The sequence below is a fragment of the Nerophis lumbriciformis genome, linkage group LG02, assembly GCF_033978685.3.
Source record: "Nerophis lumbriciformis linkage group LG02, RoL_Nlum_v2.1, whole genome shotgun sequence".
NCBI lineage: Eukaryota > Metazoa > Chordata > Actinopteri > Syngnathiformes > Syngnathidae > Nerophis > Nerophis lumbriciformis.
The window spans coordinates 52,961,864-52,986,184 of NC_084549.2; the positions used below are offsets into that span (position 1 = coordinate 52,961,864).

The 24,321-nt window shown below is 38.8% G+C and overlaps 1 protein-coding gene across 2 annotated transcripts; it reads left to right on the forward strand.

The window, feature by feature from the left end:
- Positions 1-1,681: 1,681 nt before the first annotated feature.
- Positions 1,682-20,278, forward strand: LOC133608909 (uncharacterized). 2 transcript variants are annotated; one of them, XM_061964560.2, is made up of 8 exons: positions 1,682-2,027; positions 10,364-10,482; positions 10,577-11,147; positions 15,206-15,779; positions 16,142-16,206; positions 16,376-16,472; positions 16,568-16,686; positions 19,439-20,278. In XM_061964560.2, the coding sequence occupies exons 1-8, from the start codon at positions 1,830-1,832 to the stop codon at positions 19,877-19,879; spliced, it is 2,184 nt and encodes a 727-aa protein (XP_061820544.1). In that variant the 5' UTR covers positions 1,682-1,829; the 3' UTR covers positions 19,880-20,278. The 2 variants fall into 2 exon arrangements, with proteins under 2 accessions (XP_061820544.1, XP_061820552.1); XM_061964568.2 differs by having other exon boundaries at positions 1,911-2,027; positions 10,413-10,482.
- Positions 20,279-24,321: the final 4,043 nt, after the last annotated feature.

The following is a 24,321-nucleotide window of genomic DNA, read 5'->3' on the forward strand; positions in this document are numbered from 1 at the left end:
GTTTTCCATCCATCCATCCATTTTCTACTTCTTTTTTTTAATTATATTTTTAATGAATGAAGTACCGTTTATGACAACCTTTTTTCCAAAACACAATATAGAATGTGAGATATAACAGGATAATGCATCCATTTATCATTTGTTTTCAAAACCCTTACAAAAAAGTGGGACCCCAAAATTTTACTGTGGTACTCCATTTTTATGACTTGATGGGGTCTCTGGGACCCCATTTTGAAAATTCCTAGCGCCAACACTGCTGTCAACAGAGGAGAAAAATGCTTTATTTAAATAAATATATTATTTATAAAGCAAGTTCGAGTATCATTGGCAAATTTTCACCTAGTCCCGGCCTTGGCGTGCTGCCCGCCTTGGTACGCATGTATGTGTCCTCTTTTTGCAATTTCAGAATATGGTCAGCCTAGTGTAGGACATGTTTTAATACAATGTAGGAAATACAATAGAGAAAGGGAAATACTGGAAAGTAAATTAGCGAAAGAGAAGATTAGGTTAGCAGTGGAAGATATTTTAGGATCGTACTCAGAACACATAGGTTAGAAAGCATTATACACATATTTAAAAACCACTGGGTTAAATAAAATAATATAGAGTAGGGCAGTGTTTTTCAACCACTGTGCCGTGGCACACTAGTGTGCCGTGAGATACAGTCCGGTGTGCCGTGGGAGATTATGCAGTTTCACCTATTTGGGTTAAAAATATTTTTTGCAAACCAGTAATTATAATCTGAAAATATGTGTTGTTGTTGAATGTCTGTGCTGTGTAGAGCTCGGCAGAGTAACCGTGTAATACTCTTCCATATCAGTAGGTGGCAGCCAGTCACCTACATCCCGGCATCTACAATTGCTTTGTAGATGTCGGGAACATGTTTTTTCGTGATCACAATATGCAGACGACAGTGGGAGGCAGTGTGCAGGTAAAAAGGTATCTAATGCTTAAAACCAAAATAAACAAAAGGTGAGTGCCCCTAAGAAGATGCATTGAAGCTTCGGGATGGCTATGCAGAACGAAACTAAAACTGAACTGGCTACAAAGTAAACAAAAACAGAATGCTGGACGACAGCAAAGACTTGCAGCGTGTGGAGCAGAGACAGCGTCCACAAAGTACATCTGTACATGATATGACAATCAACAATGTCCACACAAAAATAGATAGCAACAACTTAAATATTCTTGATTGCTAAAACAAAACAGGTGCGGGGAGTAGCACTCAAAGGAAAAAATGAAACTGCAACAGGAAAATACCAACAAAACAGGAAAAGCCACCAAAAAAGGAGCGCAAGACAAGGAAACACCAAAACAATCCAAATAAATCAGGGCGTGATGTGACAGGTGGTGACAGTACACCTACTTTGAGACAAGACCTATAGTGACGCATGCTTGGTTATGGTTTGAATTCATATCCAACAATTGCAACAATGACTTTGTATTGTCTGAGTTTAATTTTTTAATGATTTCTGCTGGTGGTGTGCCTCCAGATTTTTTCAATGAAAAAAATGTGCCTTGGCTCAAAAAAGGTTGACAAGTATGCTTGCATGTTCGAAATAAACTCAAACTCAAACTCAAACTCAAACACTGGAGTAGGGATCCACCTCGGTCCACACTCCATTTCAGTAGGTGGCGGTAATGCACACAAGAAGGTTGCTTGCCAACCGCCATTAAACAAAGGAAGAAGAAAAGGGGTCTTTTCCTTCTGTCTGACTGGCCTAACAGCTTCGTCATAACACATTTACGTTACGTTGGATTTACACTTTATATTCGGTTATGTTATCCGGCTCCTGGTCTTTTATTAGATTTATTTAACACACACGAGCATGTACCGTCCCGGTCAGCCAGTTGGCGTTCCGCGGCCTTTTGGGGTACCTCAACATCACAACAGCCTGTACAATGCCGGGGCTCCTTGTCTGCCTCCGATGAATTTTCCTCCTGCACCGTGTGGAACATTCTCGTCTTCGCCGATGCCGGGGAATCAATTTCTACTCAACAGACCTCCAGGACCTCATCCAGTCAATGTACGTTCACAACTCGTAAGCTAATGCTAGCAGCACAAGGTTGTAGAGCGGGGCTTTTTCTACTCAATTGTTTAGAGCAAATAGTTCCAAAAATCTTAGGACTTTGGAGCTGGTCTTCTTTTTTGTTTTCACGGAGCTTCTAAAGGTACATGGATGCCTTGCGACAAAAGTATTGCAAGATCTCGCAAAACATTTTTCCCTTTAAGGCATTGGTATCAAACTCTGGCCCGCGGGCCAAATTTGGCCCGCTGTGTAATTTCACTTGGCCCGTGAGGCGATATCAAATTAACACTAGAGCTGGCCCGCCGATTATATACAGCGGCGGTGCCGCTGTACACCGCTAATTCTCATACTTGCCAAACCTCCCGGGAGATTCCCAAATTTCAGTGCCCCTCCCGATAATTGTCAAGTCCCCTTTTTGTCCAGTCCAACGAGTGCTGGCTCAGTTACATTATATGTGCAGCCTTGGTACGCACATAGAAGTGAATGCAACGTATACTTGATCTTCAGCGATACAGGTTACACTGAGGGTGCCAGTATAAAAACCTTTAACATTGTTAGAAATATGCGCCACACTGTGAATCCACACCAAACAAGAATGACAAACACATTTCGGGAGAACATCCGCACAGTAACACAACATAAACACAACAGAACAAATACCCAGAAACCTTTGCAGCACTAACTCTTCCAGGACGCTACAAGGTGTGTGTGTGTGTGTGGGGGGTTGGCGGTAGCGGGGGTGTATATTGTAGCGTCCCGGAAGAGTTAGTGCTGCAAAGGGTTCTGGGTATTTGTTCTGTTGTGTTTATGCTGTGTTACTGTGCGGATGTTCTCCCAAAATGTGTTTGTCATTCTTGTTTAGTGTGGCGTATATTTCTAACAATGTTAAAGTTGCTTATACGGCCACTCTCAGTGTAAACTGTATCGCTGTTGATGAAGTATGCTTTGCATTTACGTGTGTGTGCGTACAGGAGCCGCTCATATCTTGTGACTGGGCGGGCACGTTGTTAGAAGGGATGAAAAGCGGACGTGACGTCAGCACGTAAAGGACGTTACAAGCAGTGCCAGTAAGGCACGCCCCCAAGACTGTGGAATACGAGATATAATGACTGATGGACACCTTTGTTCGATAATGCCTGAGCCCCGACATTAATGAACTAGCATCCAAGAAAAGATGCCAGGTATCTGGCTTGGGCACATCAGATTAGATAAGTGTGTTGCAAACTGAGCAGTTTAAAGTCCTGAATGGTTGGTTTATTCATTATTTTATTTTCAAATGTATTAGCCTGTGGAACAAGTTATTGTTGATATTTACCTCACAAGAAAAATTGTATTTGATATGCCATTGATATTTTTTAATTATTATTATTATTATTTGAAACTCGATTTTGCATGTCACCATAAAGTTATATAAGCCTTGCTTGTTCAATATTTAATGCAAAACTTGTTTGGGTCCCTATCAAAAAGGTTAATTTGTTCTACCTTGGCCCGCGGCTTTGTTCAGTTTTAAATTTTGGCCCACTCTGTATTTGAGTTTGACACCCCTGCTTTAGGGGCTCTGTAGTTTTTTACAGATCTATGTTGTGTTTTTTTAATTCACCAATTGACTAACATAGTCTGTCTGACATAGTCATATTAAAATGCAGTGGTACCTCAATTTACCTCCACGACCAAGATCATTTAAAACACTCCTATGTCAAATCAGCCCTGTGCATTGAAATAAATTTAATCCGTACTTTGTCCTCCCAAAACACCACCATTTTAATACGCATACGCATGTAGTATGTTTTTTCCAAAGAAAAACAAACTTTTAGAAAATAAATGTTGTTTGAAAAACATTGCAATAACATGCACTACAAACAACTGCAGTAGATTTATGAACTAATGTAATGTTGGTTATATTGTAAAAAATATTGTTAAATTTTTAACTTGCAAAGAAGACTTCAGTCGGTGTCTTCTAAAGTTAAAGTCCCAACGATAGTCACACACTAGGTGTGGTGAAATTATCCTTTGCATTTGACTCATCCCCCTGGGAGGGGAGCAGTGAGCAGCAGTGGTGGCCGCACTCGGGAATCATTTTGGTGATTTAACCCCCATTTCCAACCCTTGATGCTGAGTGCCAAGCAGGGAGGCAATGGGTCCCATTTTTATCGTCGTTTGAACTCACAACCTTCCAGTCTTAGGGCGGACACTAACCACAAGGCCACTGAGCAGGTCTACGGGTGCTTCTCTCTCATGTAGCAATAGGAACTAGGAAAGCGTTCTGTATGTTGCACACAGATGTCTATGAGTGACAAACCGGAGAGGTCAGAGTTGACAAAAAGCGATATGTATGTTTGTGTACCAAAGGTAATGCTCGACCGTCCAGTTTTTTGAGTCAGGATACACAACAAACGGTAACGCGTCAAACAAAGCAGCGGCAGCGTCTCCATATTTTTATGGATAAATGTACGTCTTTTGAACTTTTGTTGCTGCATGCTGCAGAGGCTGGCTGCAGCTTGTGTATTGCGGACCGACAGTGTCAGGCTGACACACCAGGTCGGCTACCGGTTAGAACATGTTTTTAAATCATTTATTTCTCTGTTTCTGTCCGCTTCTTCTCCTTCGCACTATTTGTCTCAGTTCGGTGGTCGGAGGGCAGGATTGAGTACATCTCTGGCTGTGGTCTGTGGACAAGCACTACCTCACCCGGTGGGGGGGAGGCTCGTAACTCAATTTATGCCCGCAACTTATAGCATTAAACAAAGCTTGTATCTTGAAATACTCGTAATTTGATGTACTACTGTAGATGTACATTTGTGCAAGTCGACAATCCTCAATATGACAAGATTTAAAGGCTTTTTTGGGGGGTGATTGTAGCGACCTCAAATGCCTGAATTTGTGGCAGTTTTTTCTAAACATTTTTAAGCTTTTTTTTTTTATAACATTGCGATAGCATCTAATATTACCAATTGGTTATCAATGTTAAACTGTGACTTAATATCACAAATTTAGAGCTGCTGCGATTTGTCGATTTAGTCGACATCACCAACAATTTAAATACGTTGACGTCATGTACCTTGCGTCGAAAAAAGATGGCCGCACACGGCGAAAAAGATGCCACTGTGTTCCAAACGATCAGCCACTGATATTGTTACGATACCTTCAAGTGTTTTCCCACTGATTATAATTGTGATTATAAATGTAAAAGCAAAATCGTTGAGTGATCTTAAATCATTTAAAGTATTAGTATCAGTCATTAAATAATTAACTTCCCATAAACTAAGGTGATTTTATGGTTCATTTTTTTAGATAATATAGTGAATTGCCCTCACCATAAATGAATAATACAATTTACATTTAAATACATGTTATCGTATCAGCTGATCTCACTTATAGATAATCGCTATAGGAATTGGCAGCATAAAACCCTGATCAGAACACCCTGAGTTGCCACCGTAGAAAATGAGCCTTTTGAAGTGCACTGTTAACTTCAAAGTAAAACTAACTATTAAGACCAGCACACTATAATGCACAAACACTTAAAAAAGGCATCAAGGGCGATTCTCCAGGATAGCAGAGGAAGTAAAACGACTCTTTAAAGTAGTTATATTTTGTATTCCGTCCAAACAACATGCATTTAAATATTCTGCATACAAGAATATTGTCGGTGTATTTTTAAGGAGTTCATAAAAATAGTTGCACTAAAAAAACAGTTTGTTACAAAAATAAATGAACTCTACATTTTAATCGAATAATAATCGATAGCTTAATCGACCGGAATACGTCTCATCAATTCCCATCCCTACTGTACACTGCAAAATAAAATAAAAAATAGACTGTAGATTTTACAGTAAAAAACTGTCAGCTTGGTCGCCAGAATTTTACTGTAAAAAGAAAAAAAGTGGCACCATTTGTCCATTTACAGTATTGCACTGTAAAAGCAACAACCCTAGATCTTGGGGTTGGTTGTCACATAAACATAGGCTTTACTAAAAATATATTTATTTTAAGCATTTGTCAACTTCTCAATGATTACGAGCATTCCCCCTGCTCCATTGGCATGGAGAATGTCACAGTAGACTCTTTAATATCAGAACAAGACATCCTGTTTTACTCACTGACATTAGCGGGGGGTGTATATTGTAGCGTCCCGAAAGAGTTAGTGCTGCAAGGGGTTCTGGGTATTTGTTCTGTTGTGTTTATGTTGTGTTACGGTGCGGATGTTCTCCCGAAATGTGTTTGTGGATTCACAGTGTGGCGCATATTTCTAACAGTGTTAAAGTTGCTTATACGGCCACTCTCACTGTGACCTGTATGGCTGTTGACCAAGTATGCATTGTGTGTGTGTGAAAAGCTGTAGATATTATGTGATTGGGCCGGCATGCAAAGGCAGTGCCTTTTAGGGTTTATTGGTGCTCTGTACTTCTCCTTACGTCCGTGTACCACTCCGTACAGCGGCGTTTTAAAAAGTCATACATTTTACTTTTTGAAACCGATACAGATAATGGTAAATAAATGGAAAATGGGTTGTACTTGTATAGCGCTTTTCTAGGAACAAAGCGCTTTGACACTAATTCCACATTCACCCATTCACACACACACATTCACACACTGATGGCGGGAGCTGCCATGCACGGCGCTAACCAAGCCCATCAGGAGCAAGGGTGAAGTGTCTTGCTCAAGGACACAACGGATGTGACTGGGATGGTAGAAGGTGGGGATTGAACCAGTAACCCTCAGATTGCTGGCACGGCCATTTTCCCAACTTCGCCACGCCGTCCGATATTACATTTTAATGCATTTATCGGCGGATAATATCGGACTGCCGATATTATCGGCCGATAAATCTCTAACGGACATCTCTATTGGAGACCCTCTACATGATAAGACTACTCTGCTATTTTGAAGGACCTACTGCTAAAAACCTGAATCAAAGATTCAAAGACATATTGAATACAGTCAAGATAACAGGGTCAGCAGTGAACAAGTGTGAAAAGTCAAGCTCTTTAAAAAAATTATTGTAATTTTGTCCCGTGCGTGGAAAGACAATGGTGGCTCTTTCCTGCTTAAAATAAATACAGTTTATTTTTACTATATGCCATATGCTATAAAAGCTGTGGGCTGAAAATGGACACGCTCTTTGGGCCGCGCTGTGGCAATGCGCCACGTTAAGTTACATTAAGGAGAAACCCTGAATATAAATCACAATAGTATTTTTTCTTAAAATTATATACACACTCATGTCACTTGTCTTTTCTCCTATATTTTATAAAAAATATATACTGTATTTTCTATACAAAAATTACAAGACAATTGAAAAACAAAACAAAAAAATATTGTTAGTGCCAGCCAGCCTTTCTTTTCAACCGTGAATACCAAATTCATGTTGACGCATATGAATTTAGAGATGGCATCTGTAATTTGTCTTTGTCTGCAGGATTGCTTGTCATAAACTCAACTCTGTTAGGCTTGTTTGGTGTATTTTTCTTTTCATCACCTCGTGGTTTTGAGGTAATGTGAGTATTTTGTCACATTTTGACACTGTATGTGCTGTTCTTCATGCCATGTCTTCAAGTGATAAAAAAAAGAATAGACGTCTTCAAGTCTCTCAGAACTTGTTGGCGACATGTTTTAAAGATTACCCTTCCCTGTTTGATGTTTTAAATCTTTCCTCATTTCGGCACCAATACCTCTTCGGGTTTTGTTGTTTTATCTTCCATTGTGGTCTCCGCTTTTGCAGTGCTGTTTACATCCATACTCCTGCCTGCTCTAGCCCTAAAGTTCTGTCAAGTGATTTAAAAATGCTACCAGAAAGTAGCATCGTTGCTGCAGTTACATTTGCCGCAGCCCAGACGTAAAATTACTATATAAAAAATAAAGAATTACTTGTACATTGCCCAATAGATATTTTATGACGCATTCATACTGTAACGACTTGCTGGTAGTAATGTTTCATGTTCGTGTGGTTTTCATTTGATGTTCATTTTTCCCATGGTTGCAAACACACCATCTGTGCCTGAAACCAGATTGGCGGAGAATGAGGAAGTGTTGTTCTGTGTCTCAGAAAGCACACAGACGAAAGTGTTTGTACGGATTGATTGATTGTTTTTGTTTGTAACTTTTATTAGTAGATTGCACAGTTCAGTACATATTCCGTACAACTGACCACTAAATAGTAACACCCGAATAAGTTTTTCAACTTGTTTAAGTCGGGGTCCACGTAATCAATTCATGGTAAAACCTGGAGGTAAAACCTGTTGGATTTGGGCCAGTTGTTGTTATACGACTGACAATAAAAGTTAAAAAATAGTCTTTGTGTGACTTCTTCTGGAGCCTACAATACATTGTGTTACTTTAATTTGTTTTTATGTAAAAAAAAACAACAACAATTTTTAAGGTGTGGCGGCTAGGATTTCTGCGCCATGTTTAGTGACATAAGGGTACATACTGTATTGTAATATCGCACTGCACTACTTAAGTTTCTTGTTGGCACTATTGCGAGCCATGAGTACTGCTATACGAAGCCTGCACTGTATTTGTTTACTGAGTAGAGGCATGTTGTGTGAGAAATCGGTACACTTCTACACTGAACCAAATGTTCCGCATCAAAAACTCCCATTACGAATGAAAGTACCATTTTCTCCTAATTTTACATGGTAATTGATATAGTATAAACTAGGGATGTCCCGATCCAGGTTTTTGCACTTCCGATCCAATACCGATATTGTTTTTGCATTTCCGATCCGATACCGATACTGGCCTATCCGAGCATGTATTAAAGTTTAAAGTTATTTAGCCTACTTAGTTGTCAGAATCATGTTGAAAAGGGTTTTAGTACTCTTGATAACAACTAGCCAGCTGAATTAGGGGAGTTTGAATAATACACAATGGTTGGTAACAAGAAACTGACCTGTTTATTCAAGGATAAACACAAAATAGACAAAATTATACATGACAAACAGAAATGGCATCATTGAACTAGGGCTGGGCGATATGGCCTTTTTTTTAATATTGCGATATTTTAAGGCCATATTGCGATACACAATATATATCTCGATATTTTGCCTTAGCCTTGAATGAACACTTGATGCATATAATCACAGCAGTATGATGATTCTATGTGTTTTGATTGATTGATTGAGACTTTTATTAGTAGGTTGCACAGTGAAGTACATATTCCGTACAATTGACCACTAAATGGTAACACCCGAATAAGTTTTTCAACTTGTTTAAGTCGGGGTCCACTTAAATTGATTCATGATACAGATATATACTATCAGATATATACTATCATCATAATACAGTCATCACACAAGATAATCACATTGAATTATTTACATTATTTAAAATCCAGGGTGTGGAGGGGGGCGCCGGATGTAAGTGTCAAAAAGACAGCCAAAAGAGTTTGATATGAGAATAAATCTAAAGTTAAAATATAGTGTAGAAATGCACCCATTTGCAGGAAATGTAGTCTTGATTTTCAAAATTTTCTTTCAAGGCTTGCATGTCTAAATTAAAACATTCTTCTTCATACTGCATTAATATATGCTACTTTTAAACTTTCATGCAGAGAAGGAAATCACAACTAAAAAAATCACTAATTTTTTCATACGGTGTTGATGTGGACATTTTTGCCTCGGCATTTTGATGGTGTGGACGTGTGGCACCGAATGGAGATAAGCGTCTCGACAGACGTCACAATATTTGAACAATGATGACGAAAACTGTTTTCTCTGTCGTGTCCGTGTGTCGAAAATTGTTATGCGCTTATTTTTTTATTTGATTTTGTGCGTGGCATAGATTTGCTATACGCAGAGGACGCTTAAACAGTGCGCAGTTGCACAGGCGAGCACCTTAGCGGGAGCGTTGCTCGCACGGCTGCGCTAGCATCACAGCTAACGTTAGCCATGCTGCTACCTCTCTGCTCGGGGAGGACGTATACGTATGTGACGTATGACGTGACAGTATGTGACGTGTGTAAGAAGGTTCACTTGCTGTCTGTGAGAGGGAGACACAGGAAAGAGTGAGAAGAGCCTGTCGTGTAATGCCAGCAGCTAAAAGCAACTGCGTGAGAATTCAGACTTGTGGATGTGTTGAAGGTGTGCTGGAAAATGCGGAACGGAAAATACGGAGCAGCAGAAAAGTGGAATGTATTATTTAAATCGGTGCGTTGGAAAACACGGACCGGAGTTTTTTTAAAAACTGGATCTGGATCGGCATTTTCCCATGCCTTGCCGATACGCAATTTTTGGCAAATATCGGCAGCCGATCCGATCCAAATATCGGATCGGGACATCCCTAGTATAAACATTGCTTAAGTATCACCATTCATGCATTGTGAATATTCTCAGCCCCACTGTAGCAGCTTCCCCATGGACCCTAATACAGCGATTTCTGCAGGAGGCAGCCAGCCGCTTGCCTCTCCAGCACCATGGAATCTCCCTCCTGCCAAACATCGACCAGACAACAGGTATGTGTTAATACACGTTTGATTTAAGTCCAATTCGGAACATTCTTAATGATATTCTTCTTGATTTTGCTGTTGATTGGTTGCATTTTTTCAGTGACCATGCTGGTGAAGAGTTCTTGAGATGTATTGCCCAAAATAAACCTTTTCCCGACTACCTTAAAGGAAACATGGCCTCCAACCTGGCGGATGCGTTAAAGTCGGCAAATGTCCTAAAAGAGGCTGTCAAATCAGATCGTGTTTATCAGAAGCATTTGACCAGAAGCAAAAGTCGGAGCAGAAGTCGAAGCCGTGGTCGTAGCCGTGGAAGATCTCGATGCAAGAGTCGTGGACGAAGCCGAAGCAAAGGAAGGAGTAAAAGTTGTATTCGTGGTAAAAGTCGTGCAAGAAGCAAAAGCAGAGTTCGAAGTCGAAGCCGAAGCCGAAGCCGAAGCAAGAAAAATCGCGCAAGGAGCAAAAGCAGACATAGGCGGTCGACGTCACAAAGTAGCAGTAGCAGCAAGAGACAGCATGGCAAAGACAACAAACAGGAAAGGAGTCCCAAGCACAGCAATGGCGGTGCTAGTTGTAGTAGTAGTCTCCAAAGCAATAGTTTGTTGGAGGGACTAAAACTGGAAGACCTGGAAGAGCGGCTGCCCACTCTCAAAGATGCCGTCCTCACAATTCAGGTACATATTGTCTTTCTTTTGTTTATTTTACATTTGTAGTTTTATCTATTATACAGGCCACACCCAGAGTCACATGCTTTTTCACTATGTATGCCTTTACAATGCTACCATGCTTTTAGCTACTAATCCTTTCCAAACAAAACCGAATCATGAGAAATCAGAAGCAAGTTTTCCCATCATAAATATTGTAAATAAAAAATAAAAAAAACTCAAAATATGACCTCAAAATATATTATAAAGAATGTTTATAGTATTTCATGCAGAAAGCAATGTGCAATGCATATAAATGATGAATGAACTGTAAACATGAACATTTAACATCGCTTTAACCTTTATTGAAGACTCCTGGCGATCAGGGGACACAGCTAGATATGGATGGTACGTTCTAGGATTGTCCAGATAGCAATATTTTGGTACCGGTGGTACTTTTAGATATTTTTCAAAATAAAGAGGACCTTAAAAATTTTTGGCTTAATTTTAACAAAACAATCTTGCGATACATTAAACATATGGTTGTTATTGCGCTCAAAGAACAATTTAAGAAAGATTAAAATAAAAATTAAAAAGCATTAAACACTTTGGGCTTTTCTTGTTGCACTAAAAGAACAATTTACAACTGTATATATTAGGGATGCAACTAACAACTAATTTGGTAATCGATTAATCTGTCGATTATTACTTCGATTAATCGATTAATAATTGGATAAAAGAGACAAACTACATTTCTATCCTTTCCAGTATTTTATTGAAGAAAAAAACCCAGCATACTGGCACTATGTTCTTTCAACTTGCCAAATAAAACAAGAAAAATGTTACAAAAATGTTTGTTTTTTTATAAAGTGCACCATTGTCATGCACAATAGCAATAATTTTGCTTGGGGGAATTTCAAACCTGGCTACTACCTATTCCAACCATTCTGCAATGTTGGATGCTGAATGTCTTTCCTCTAGTGGCATGGTCGTAAGGCAGATTGACTTCATGTTCCATTCGTCTCCAATGTAATGGCATGTATTGCCAAGGTAGACTTCCGTGGCTACACTTGTCCACACGTCAGTAGTGAGAGCAATTTTGCTCTGGGTGGCTTTTATGTCAGTCTACACTGCTTGGAATGTCTGCTCGTCCTTCCTCTCCATCACTTTGGTAAAATGGGTCCTCGAGGGAAGAGTGTAACCAGGGTTGAGGACGTGAATCATTTGTCTAAAACCTTCATCCTCCACCATTGATAGTGGCCTCATGTCTGTTAACAACTTATTCAGGATACCATCAGTCAATGCAGCCGCTTGCTGTGGTGTGCACACCTTCCTTTGTACCAAGTCGCTAATGCTGGCTTGTTTCTTTCTGAAATGAGAGAAACCATATAATGAATATACATAGTAGCATCATTTACATGTAACTCAATACATACATTAGTTGATTTAATTAATAATTTCTGACGTAAAAGGCAAATACGCCACCACATAAAAAAAAAAGCTAAATGAAATAAATGGACATTGGGGATGCAGCATACAGCAATAATAACACAGAAATGTAACTCATCAGATCAGAACTGAATCAGATATTGTACACGTTTCTGTTGTGAATAATAAAGCATTAATTTTAGGCTGCCTCTGAATAATAGCATGAAATATTCCAGCACCTTCATAACGTTTAGTTATACTAAAGCGTCACTCAAATCTAAATATATTGATCCATTATGAAACGAACCTGAGATATTTCTGTCCGTTACGTTTATTTCGAAATTGGTAACCGTGCAACAAAGGGATAACGTTAACGTTACTCACAAAAAAGCTGAACTCATGAATGCCTGAATCTCCAAGAAGTTCCTAACACTCTGAAAGTTAATACACAACAGTTGCTGCTTCGCTTCCTTAAAAAAAATCTCCTCGTTAACAAAAGATTAAAAACACACAAAGACGGACACAAGGGATCAATGTACCCGGACTATGGACTTAAAAAGTTACGTACCGTGAGTTCTTCCCTTCATCAATGGCTCCAACATGTTTCCTTTTCAGGTGCTCCTGAAGCAATGTAGTACTTCCGTGCCATTTTGCAGGAAACGGTCTTCTTTGAAGTCTTTAAAGTAATGTGCTCCCACACTTTTGACGACTTAGGTCGTACACTTTTCTCCATTAAAGTATTAACCTCAAGATGTTTCTCCGCTGAACTATCCGTACTGTTTTCCTCCGCCATTTTTCGAATGTTTCCAGGCAAAGGAAACAGCGGGTCACGTGAGCTGCACAGGACACATCATTGGCTGGCTTACTGCCACCTCATGAGACATAGCCTCAGAGCCCCCCTGGCGCTGTTTTGTACTGTTTTTGTACTTATTTTGATTATTGTTTCTCAGCTGTTTGTAAATGTTGCAGTTTATAAATAAAGGTTTATAAAATAAAAAAAATAAAAAATGTAGCCTCAGCGCATGCGCATAGCATAGATCCAACGAATCGATGACTAAATTAATCGTCAACTATTTTTATAATCGATTTAATATATATATATACATATATATATATATATATATATATATATATATATATATATATATATATATAGGTGTGTATATATATATATATATATATTTGTGTATATATATATATATATATATATATATATGTATGTGTATATATATATATATATATATATATATATGTGTGTGTATATATATATATATATGTGTGTATATATATATATATATGTGTGTGTGTATATATTAAAACATAGATAACGCAGGAGTCGATCTTGCTTTGGCTTGTGGCTGAGACCAGGGATCTCGGGCTTAAAAGGTTGGTGACCACTGTCTTAGATGAAGAGAGCAGTTAGGATTTTGGTTTACAAAGTAAAGAACTAAAAACTAAGGTTTTGGGCATTGTTTTCTCTAACCGCATACCACCCATCCATCCATTTTCTACCGCTTGTCCCTTTTCGTGGTCGCGGGAAGTGCTGGATCCTATCCAAGCTGCACTTGGTTCAAATCAGTTTAAAAAATGCTGTTCCTCCGAAAAGTTAACAGTTTAATAATGTAAATACTTCACAAACTGATGTTTGGCTTTGCTGACTTCAAAAATATTTTCTGGGTGACGGTTTAATACAGGGGTAGGGAACCTATGGCTCTTTTGATGACTGCATCTGGCTCTCAAATAAATCTTAGCTGACATTGATTAACACAATAAGTAATGAATAATTCCGCTGGTAATCACAGTGTTAAAAATAACGTTCAATATATAAAACATTCTCTTGCATTTTAATCAATCCATCCCATTTTCTACCGCACCTGTTCAAGAAGTCGCATTAATGGTAAGAAGTATTGTATTTATTATTGGTTAGCTTCAGAATAACAATGGTATTAAAAATAATAAGAGACTAATTATACTCTTAAAAATGTTTGTCTTACTTAAAAATGCACTCATTTAGTTGTATTCAGTGTAAAATATATTATATGGCTCTCACGGAAATACATTTTTAAAATATTTGACTTTCATGGCTCTCTCAGCCAAAAAGGTTCCCGTCCCCTGGTTTAATAGGTAGAAACTTGTCCAGTGTGTACACTGCTTTCCACTCGAGTGCATTTGGATAGGCTGCAGCCCCCCGCGACATCGAGTGAGACAAGTGCTAAAGAACGCAGACTTTCTTACCTCCGCCAAAGAGGTTATGTTTTCACCAGGGTTTGATTGTGTGTTTGTTAGCAACATAACTCAAACAATTATGGATAGATTTTGCTGAATTTTTCAGGAAATGTCAAAAGAAAAAATAATTTCTCTCACTTATAAGAACACACTTGACTTCCTGCTTCTGGCATCCAAAAGTGTGTGCCTTTTAAGGACAAAAGTATGTGTTTGCATCTGGGCAAGAGGCCTACCTTTAGAGATTAGTATGGGTTTATTAAGTATCCGTTTTTGTGTAGCCATGGCCTAAAACTGAACACTTATTTTTTTGTATCAGTTTACTGCTGAGTGTTAGCATCAATCAAAGATGTAGTGAAAAATACACATATTGACCTTTGACTATATAATTAGGCAATTGTGCTGCATGTGTTAAAGAAAATGTTTTCTATCTACAGGCCTCTGATAAACGCCTAGAAATGCAACATCCCAAAATGGAGACTTCAACGTCGTCGGAAATTGAGAGCATGGTCCTGCCTCATGACAGAGTAGGCAGTGACTTCTCTTGGCTTCAGCCCCAAAGTCAGATGACGACAAGAGCTGATGAATATGAAGACGAGGAGTCTTTCTTGTATGGGAATGAAGATGCAACAGACAAAATGTTTGGCACTTTCCCAACTGGAGACTTGGTCAAACCAGACTGTGACAAAAAGAAGAGCTGCAATCTGGGCAGCCAACAGCATCTCAGGAATAAATCAGATTTCAGTATTTCGGGTGGTCAGCTATACCCGAGCCAAGCCTTTCCTTCTCTGGACAACAAAGAATGTGAAAAGCTAAAAAATATATTAAAAGGTTTGCGCAAAACACAAAGTAGTAATTCAACGGAAAAGACAGCCTGCCACAGTGAAGGAAAACCGTTGATTTCTGCGCAAACTCTCAGTTCAGTCCCATTGGTCGCTCCTTCGGGATTACCACCTCAGCACAAACACAATATACGCCAAGCTTTGGAGTCTTTACAGTCACTCATTAAAGGTGAGAGGATTTATGGAAACAGCTACTCATCTTATTCATTGGTACCAACCTCATGTACTTTATACAACCGAAAAAAGAACAGGCTAAAGATTGACTAGGAATGTTGTTTTATACTTCGGAAATTGTTTATGGAGAATGTGCTTTCTTCGTTCAGATGAAATTATAAATATATTTTCTTATTTTTCTCGTTGATTGTTGACTTTTTTTCCTCAGTTCTCCAGTTTGTGAAGGATACATTTTTGTGCCGTCTGGCCATGAAGGTGGACTAAATCTGTTAAAGACTGTTGCCATCTGATTCGTTATACTTGCCTTATTGTGATTTTTATTGTTGACTTAGAAGATTTTGTGTTTACCTTTTCTAGTAACCAAAGAGATACGGGAAAAGAGCGAAGGGGTTGGAACATCTCAGTCCTGCACTCAACACAAGGTACAGGATTTTTTACACCTTGACGATAACGTTATCAATACCTTTCTTAAAAATAAAAAATAAAAAGAGAGAAACAAATACTGCTTGTTTGCACACAACCGAACAGGTGCACTAAACAATGCAACTTTATATTGGTGGTTTGATCTAACTTGTCACCTTCTTTTTCCAGTCTGATGAGGAAACCAAAAGGAACAAAGCGAAACAAAGCAAAATACATCAAGTTGAAGTGTTGACGAAAGAAGTAGGGACATTCTTCAAAGAGGACGGTAAAGTATTTTTCTAAGGTCTACACTTTAGCACTTTATTAAATTGATTCATGTCATTCAGTCACTCCTTAATTTGTCTTGTTTCTTTGCTGCAGGATTTGGTTTCCTTTCACCAGTGATTGGTTTTTACTGCCAGATATGTGAGGAGTTCATCGGCGATTTGAATGGTGCTGAAAGTCACGCAGCCGCCCACTGCCAACGAAACATCGGCCGTGTGAGTCCCTTTACTGTCGCAATTAGGGGTGTCTTGATACGTTTTCACTTTCAATGCTATACCGATATTGCAGCCTTCATGGATTTTTTGCCCATATGTGATCGGTATCTATTTTTTTATGACAGTATGAATAGTCCAATTCAGTCCATTTGTTTTTCAAATCCAACCCAGGTCTCTTTTGTATGTGAATTAGGGATGTCACGGTATGAAAAATGTCTTATCACAGTTATCATCATTATCGCTGTATTTTTGAATGTGCTCAAAATTTTCTGAAAATATTTATACTGAAATCAATCATTAACCAAGTTTTATTTAAACACATTCAAAATTATTTCCTTTGCAGGAGAAACATTATTGTAGATAAAAACACTGTTTCATGGACCTCAAGTAGAAATTGAATATGCATATGACAGCAACAAAAGCATTATAAACAATATGGAAGAAAAAAAAATAACAACATAAATAACTACAATAAATGTGAAAATTGTGCAAGATAGCAATTTATGGACATAAGAGATTCAAAAATAAAAAACTATGTAAGAATTTTGAAAGATGGCACCTGATGGCCATAAGACGTAACTGCACTTTGTGTCCATATGCCTCTTTGATCAAGAGAAATTATTCAAACAGATAACAATGGCAGGTATGAAAAACACTAAACTATTTAATATTAATGTGGTGGGGGGCGTGGCCTGTGAGCCTGCCGCGGAATGGGGTGTGCCAGGACCGGCCTCAAAGACAGCGACAGGTGCATAGATGGCCCAGGTGGGCCTTGTTATCTAATCACCTGTTGCCTTTATTAGCAGCAGCCGGGATGAGACACGTTGTTGGAGCTGGAGGGCGAGCGATAGAGACGCAGACGCCGAGAAAGCATTTGCTGGAAAGCAAAACACGTACACGTTGTCATGGAAATAAAAGAGTGTTGTAACTCTGATCTGGGCTCTCCTGGCAGTGTGTGGTCGTCTGCAGAACACACTGGAGGTCAACCTCCACAATTAACATCTGGAATTGATTTATGAGTGGTATTGTTTTTTTGCGTCACTTTGTGGCCACAATAATTTATAAAGTAACAGTAAATTGAATGGTGCAGACATGTTTGTTACTGGATACTTTCTAATACACTTCTGTCTTGGAGACTTATGTAAATATCATTATTTGATACTGGTTTGTATTAACAAATGTGCTGTTTTAGACTGCAATGTTGTTCAATTAAGGACACTTGCTACAAATGCTGACTGGCCAACTTGTACACATTCAGAGCGCTCCCTTCTAAGCTGCCACTCCCAACAAGTGGCGCTAGTACTGCTCGCTCAAAACGGAAGGAACACTGTACCTTAACATTTGGTCCAGAAGCCGTGTGGCCATGGATGCATACTGTAGTACTACTAAAATTTCCTAAATGTTGGCAGGTCTGCAAATATCTAGCTTGCGTGCTTAACTGTTATATAGTTGCTAGCTTCTAGTAACCAGTGCAGTGCCAATACAGCCAGTAAGTGTGCCACACACTCCCTAAGGCGATAGTGATGATGATGAAGTTAACAATACTAAAACACATATTTCATAGAAATGACTCATTAGGCTCTCACATTTTGTGTTGACAAAAGCGGTTGACCATGTATGTCAATGTCGACTTAAAGGGAAACTGCACTTTTTTGGGGAATTTTGCCAATCGTTCACAATCTATATGAGAGACAAGAACACATGTCTTTTTTTTAGGATTTTTAAAGAAGCTTGGAAGATGCGGCTAATTGGAGTCACTGTTGTAACCTTCAAAGCCCTCTAAAACAACTTCAAAACCCTCCATCAATGTTTTATATACACACTGCAAGTCTATATTTAATATAGTAACAGGCACGTTCATAACAATACGTAATATGTACAATGTTCCCTGTATTTTGGTCATTTTAATCATTGCCGGAACGGATTTCTTCCACGCATTTATTTTCGTTTCCATAGCAGCGCCCGTTCGACTTCTGGCAACAACTGTGTCCTACTTCTGGAAACATACGCGAGTGTTTTTTTTTACCATGGCAGATTTGGTAATAGACAAAGAAGACGACTATTTTTGGTCAAATGAGGATTCACAACCTTATCTTTTGGAAGCTTAATATACTGAGGATGAACTGCTGCTTATAGAAGCCAGCACGAAGGAAGGGTGAAATGTTGGAGCAGACGGAAGCCGAGAGAGTGAAATTGGTTTGACTCGAAGCTGTAAATGTGGAACTTGAAGCCAAGCTATTTCGACATAAATGAAGTGCTTACCCAAATAAACCGGAAAAAGATCCCCGGCCAGCTTGACCAAACGTACAACTGTCCATCGAGTGAGTCACACTTAAAATATTTATCATGATATGCACAGCATATCATGCGGTTTATTGCAACTACAGTACATAGGCTCTTACAATAACAATGTTGCTAGAGCTTGGTTATTATACAGCTTACAGCTTTGAATGCATTTTAAAGTGATTAAGAGGTAGAATTGATTGCCCCCATTAGCTGCATTGCTCGCTACCACGAACAAGCTGATTTTAGTTAGAACTTTTGTCTTGTCTCTCGTAATGATTGTGAACGATACTCAAAATTCCCCCCAAAAAGTGCAGTTCCCCTTTAAGAGAACTATTTTAGTAATAAGAACACGGTGGACCAAGACTTGATGAATTGGTCCACATAGACGAGTTGTCAACATAAAGTGTGCAATACAGAAACGATTTATAGTAGTAACCTTTAATTTTTTGTTTGTGTCTTTTGGCAGAAAACGCAGGCGAATAAACATAGCGAAGATGCTAAACAGCACTTAAGTCTGAAAGACAACAAGGGCCACAGTGGTACTGAAAGAGGAGACAAAGGGAAGGACAGAATCAAACAGGAGGATGATTACATTGCTCACAGGCATGAGCAGAAGAATCATATGTGGAAGGAGATCAAGAAGGAGAGGATGCTCATTACTGTCTCTCGTTGTGTTACATCTCCAAATGTAGAGGAGCAGAACAAGGATCAGCGTGTTGAAAGCCATGCCAAAGTTAGGGAAGACACGAGAAGTAAAGGAACATCCAATAAGAAAAAGCTAAAAGATGCAAAGAAAAAACATGAAAGTAGCGACGACAGCCACGACGACAAACGAAAGGTTTTGAAAGAAAAGTCACACAAAAAGAAAAAGGACAAAAAGAAGAAGAAAAAGAAGAATACGTTGTAAGTTATGTGTCGTTGGTTTTGTTATTCCTTTCAGGAATTTCCAAGTTCCTTTTCATGTAAAAAATCAGCAACTTGTTTTTGTTGGCTTGTTTACTAGATTAGGAGATACATCAGCTGTGTGGGTATTGATTAGTGAGGTATGAAAGAGTGTAAGGCAAAGAACTATCACTTTGATGTCTGAACTTCCCGCAAAAAGATTAATCATCATGTCTTAAGTTCGCCGCACTCTGATTAAAAGTGTTCGATGATTATTGTAAGTACCAACATTGTAACATAAGTCCAAAAAGACAAAAATAATCATAGGTCACCGTTAAACAACATAAACAGATCTCTGAGCTCAGTGTATTGTAAATTCAAATACTGTATATTTCTCCATGTAAATAAACCGTTTTTCACAAGTTTTAGTGACCTGTGTTTTAGATTTTGTTATCCTTTGCTGAACCTTCCATGTATATATCATAAGACAAAATGTTTTATATTTTGAATTGTTTTTCCTTTGGTGTCCATATTGGGGTCATATTGTTTTTGAAAAGAAGATCAGTCATGTGTGCTCAGTTCACTAATAAGAAAAGATAACATGTTATTTTCTTTTGCAGTGCACTGCTGCTAATAACCCTTGCATGTGTTTTCATATGTCAACCTGGACTTTGTATTATGGCCATTTTTTCAGATATGTTTCTGTTCATTTCTGGTGACAATCCACAAACTCCACTATGATTTCAAAGAACGCTGTCATATACAATAAACAAACGTACCTCTAGATTACAAACAAGTTTGTTTTACGATCAAACTTATTTACCAGCGAGCAGTCAACCTCTCAACTATCTAGGCAGGACCCTGTGGGTGGTCACGGCCAGGTGTGAGAGGCAGGCATTTATTTTAGTATGTTTCTTTATTCAAAACAATAAAATTTATAAAATACACAAGCCTCCTTAAAATGGGGAAAGACAAGGAAACAATGTACCCCCAAAAAGACCCTAAATAGGCCCAATAGACCCTCTAAGGTGCGCGCCTGCGCACGGCAAATCTATGCCACGCACAAAATCAAATAAAAAAATAAGCGCATAATAATTTTCGACACGACACGGACACGACAGAGAAAACAGTTTTCGTCATCATTGTTCAAATATTGTAACGTCAGTCGAGAGATGCTTTGAGGACATGAATTCCATCGATCACTTTACTGAGCAAAACTCTTTATTGTCGATCATAGACACATCACCAAAACATTAGTAAAAAAAAAATGATATCTAGCAAAACTGGTCATTTTCTGCAGTACAAACCAGACCAAAAGCAACTTTGTTATATCAACAGCAGCCGCTCGCTCTTTCTTACTTGAGCCAACACATGCACATATGGTACTTAGCCAGCGATGCGTTTACACCCACACAAAAAGTCGGACAACTCCAACACCACACATACAGTGTAATTCCAGGTCGTTACACTATGATTTACCAATCAAATGTGTGGCGAGGTACACCCCTTTGTCCACAACTGCGTGAGCAAATAGTCAAACAGTTTAAGAACAACGTTTCTCAAAGTGCAATTGCAAGAAATTGAGGGATTTCAACATCTACAGTCCATAATATCATCAAAAGGTTCAGAGAATCTGGAAAAATCACTCCACGTAAGCTGCATGGCCGGAAACCAACATTGAATGACCGTGACCTTCGATTCCTCAGAAGGCACTGTATCAAAAACCGACATCAATCTCTAAAGGATATCACCACATGGGCTCAGGAACACTTCAGAAAACCACTGTCACTTGACTTGAGACTTTCCAGTCTTAACTTTGGACTTGACTCGGGACTTGAGGGCAAAGACTTGAGACTTACTTGTGACTTGCAAAACAATGACTTGGTCCCACCTCTGGTATATATAATGATATACTGTAATTATATAGCAAAGTATATATAATATGCATATATGAGTATAATATAATGAAATGATGTAACCCATAATAAATGTATCATGGCATAACATACTCCCTTTTCCATTAAGGGAGTTATAGTAACTATACTTACCTATTGATAGAAAGTCCATATAACAGCACTGAAAGCTACTTTAGTATGTGCATACAAGCAAATATACATTATTAATATCCATTATTTTCTTATGGAGAATAATGTTATTAGTAATAAATACCTTGTAAGTGTTCATTTCAATGCAGCCAAAGTAAGACAACTATTTCAGATGAATAAACTAAGGTTTCCTGAAATTATTTAAAAATGATTGTGGCAAAAATTTGTGTGATATTGATTTAGATGTACTACCATTGAACATCCATCCATCCATTTCTACCGCTTGTCCCTTTCGGGGTCGCAGGGGGTGCTGGAGCCTATCTCAGCTACATTCGGGCGGTAGGCGGGGTACACCCTGGTCAAGTCGCCACCCCATCGAAGGCCAACACCAATAGACAGACAATATTCACACTCACATTCACACACGAGGGCCAATTTAGTGTTGCCAATCCAACCTATCCCCAGGTGCATGTCTTTGGAGGTGGGAGGAAGCTGGAGTATCCACGCATATACTGTATAGTTGAAAACGTCTTTTACAAATAACGAACGCTCACATGCATCTACATGTTGAGTCTGTCTCTTACCAGAAAATGTGCTGTTGCTGCTTGCAGTATGAATAGCTGCTGTAGTGTAAAACACTAATTGGCACAAATGTCATCTCTGCATGTATTGTAAGTCTAAAGTACTTTTTCTGATATGATACAAATATTAGATTCATATTGTAATTGGTGATAAATAAAACATAGATAATGGGAAGAAAGTATCCTCCAATCATATTCCAAAACTGAAAAATGTACATGTTTCTTCACAGTTTCAGGTGAACACAGTGCCTGTATTTCCTCCTCCTCCTTTCTTTGCTTTTATAGGCAGCACCGTAAAACTTTGATGCCCACCTTTACATCCTAAAAGATTATCAGTCAGATAAAATTGCTCCAATGGCCTTCTTCAATCGCGATATTTCGTGACAACGCCCTCCACAGGCGCTAATATAGGCGGTGTTTTGTTAGTACCTGTTGTACTTACGACAGATGACTGCTGCTGCCTGATATGAGGTCAGTGCAATTAAAAACATGTGACATTTATTATTATTGCATGCTGAATGTTACAATGTTTTAGCATAATGTTTGTATGTCCTCCTCTTGATGAAATAGCAGCCTTGCAATTATTACAAGTAGCGCTGTTGCAATCTCTTGTAAAAAGACTTTGGAACGTTTCTGCCACCATGGGGGTCATGTTGCTTTCTGACGTCATTACGCAACGTGTGTAGTAATGACGTCATTCCTGCTCCCCAGAATCATAAGGTAATCGTTTTGAAAAATGGCAAGTGATTCCACGGAATTGATGCACTTTGAACCATTTCTGAACAAGAACCGGTTTCGATTCTAAAGGTCCCTGTACAGTCATGAACTTTTTCCGCATTTTGTTACATTACAGTCTTATTCTAAAATGGAATCAATTCAATGTTGTTCTCATTTGGTATAAAGTTAAAGTACCAATGATTGTCACACACACACTAGATGTGGTGAAATTATTCTCTGCATTTGACCCATCACCCTTGATCACCCCCTGGGAGGTGAGGGGAGCAGCGATGGCCGCGCCAGGGAATCATTTTTGGTGATTTAACCCCCAATTCCAACCCTTGATGCTGAGTGCCAAGCAGGGAGGTAATGGGTCCCATTTTTATAGTCTTTGGTATGACTCGGCGGGGGTTTGAACTCACCACCTACCGATCTCAGGGCGGACACTTTAATCACTAGGCCACTGAGTAGGTAGGCATCCATTGCACCGGTGACCCGTCAAAAAACTTGTGAAGTGAATTATATAGCGCTTTTCTCTAGTGATTTAAAGCACTTTAACATAGTGAAACCCATTATCTAAGTTACATTTAAACCAGTGTGGGTGGCACTTGGAGCAGGTGGGTAAAGTATCTTGCCCAAGGACACAACGGCAGTGACTAGGATGGCGGAAGTGGGGATTGAACCTGGAACCTTCAATTGCTGACATGGCCGCTCTACCAACCGAGCCACGCCGCCACTCCACTATAAGCGGACTATACTTCATAATGATTGTAAACGATAGGCAAAATTCCCAAAAAAAGTCCAGTTCCCCTGTAAAGTCACAACATAAGAAAATTACTTTTTGACCGATGTCAATAACATTTGCTTTGATCCAGTCTTCAAATGTTTCAATACTTGACTTAATAATATATTTTTGCTTTTTTCATGACATTTTTCAATGGTTAGGATAATATGGTGAGATGTTATCAATAGCAAATGACATGTATTTTTACCACTTTGTAGATCAGGTTCTTCATCACATACACCGCTACTCCTCCGTTTATATTGGTACTGTTGATGTAATTTAGTTCATATCCTTCCAGATGGCTGTTCCTTTGACTTAATAATATATTTTTGCTTTTTTC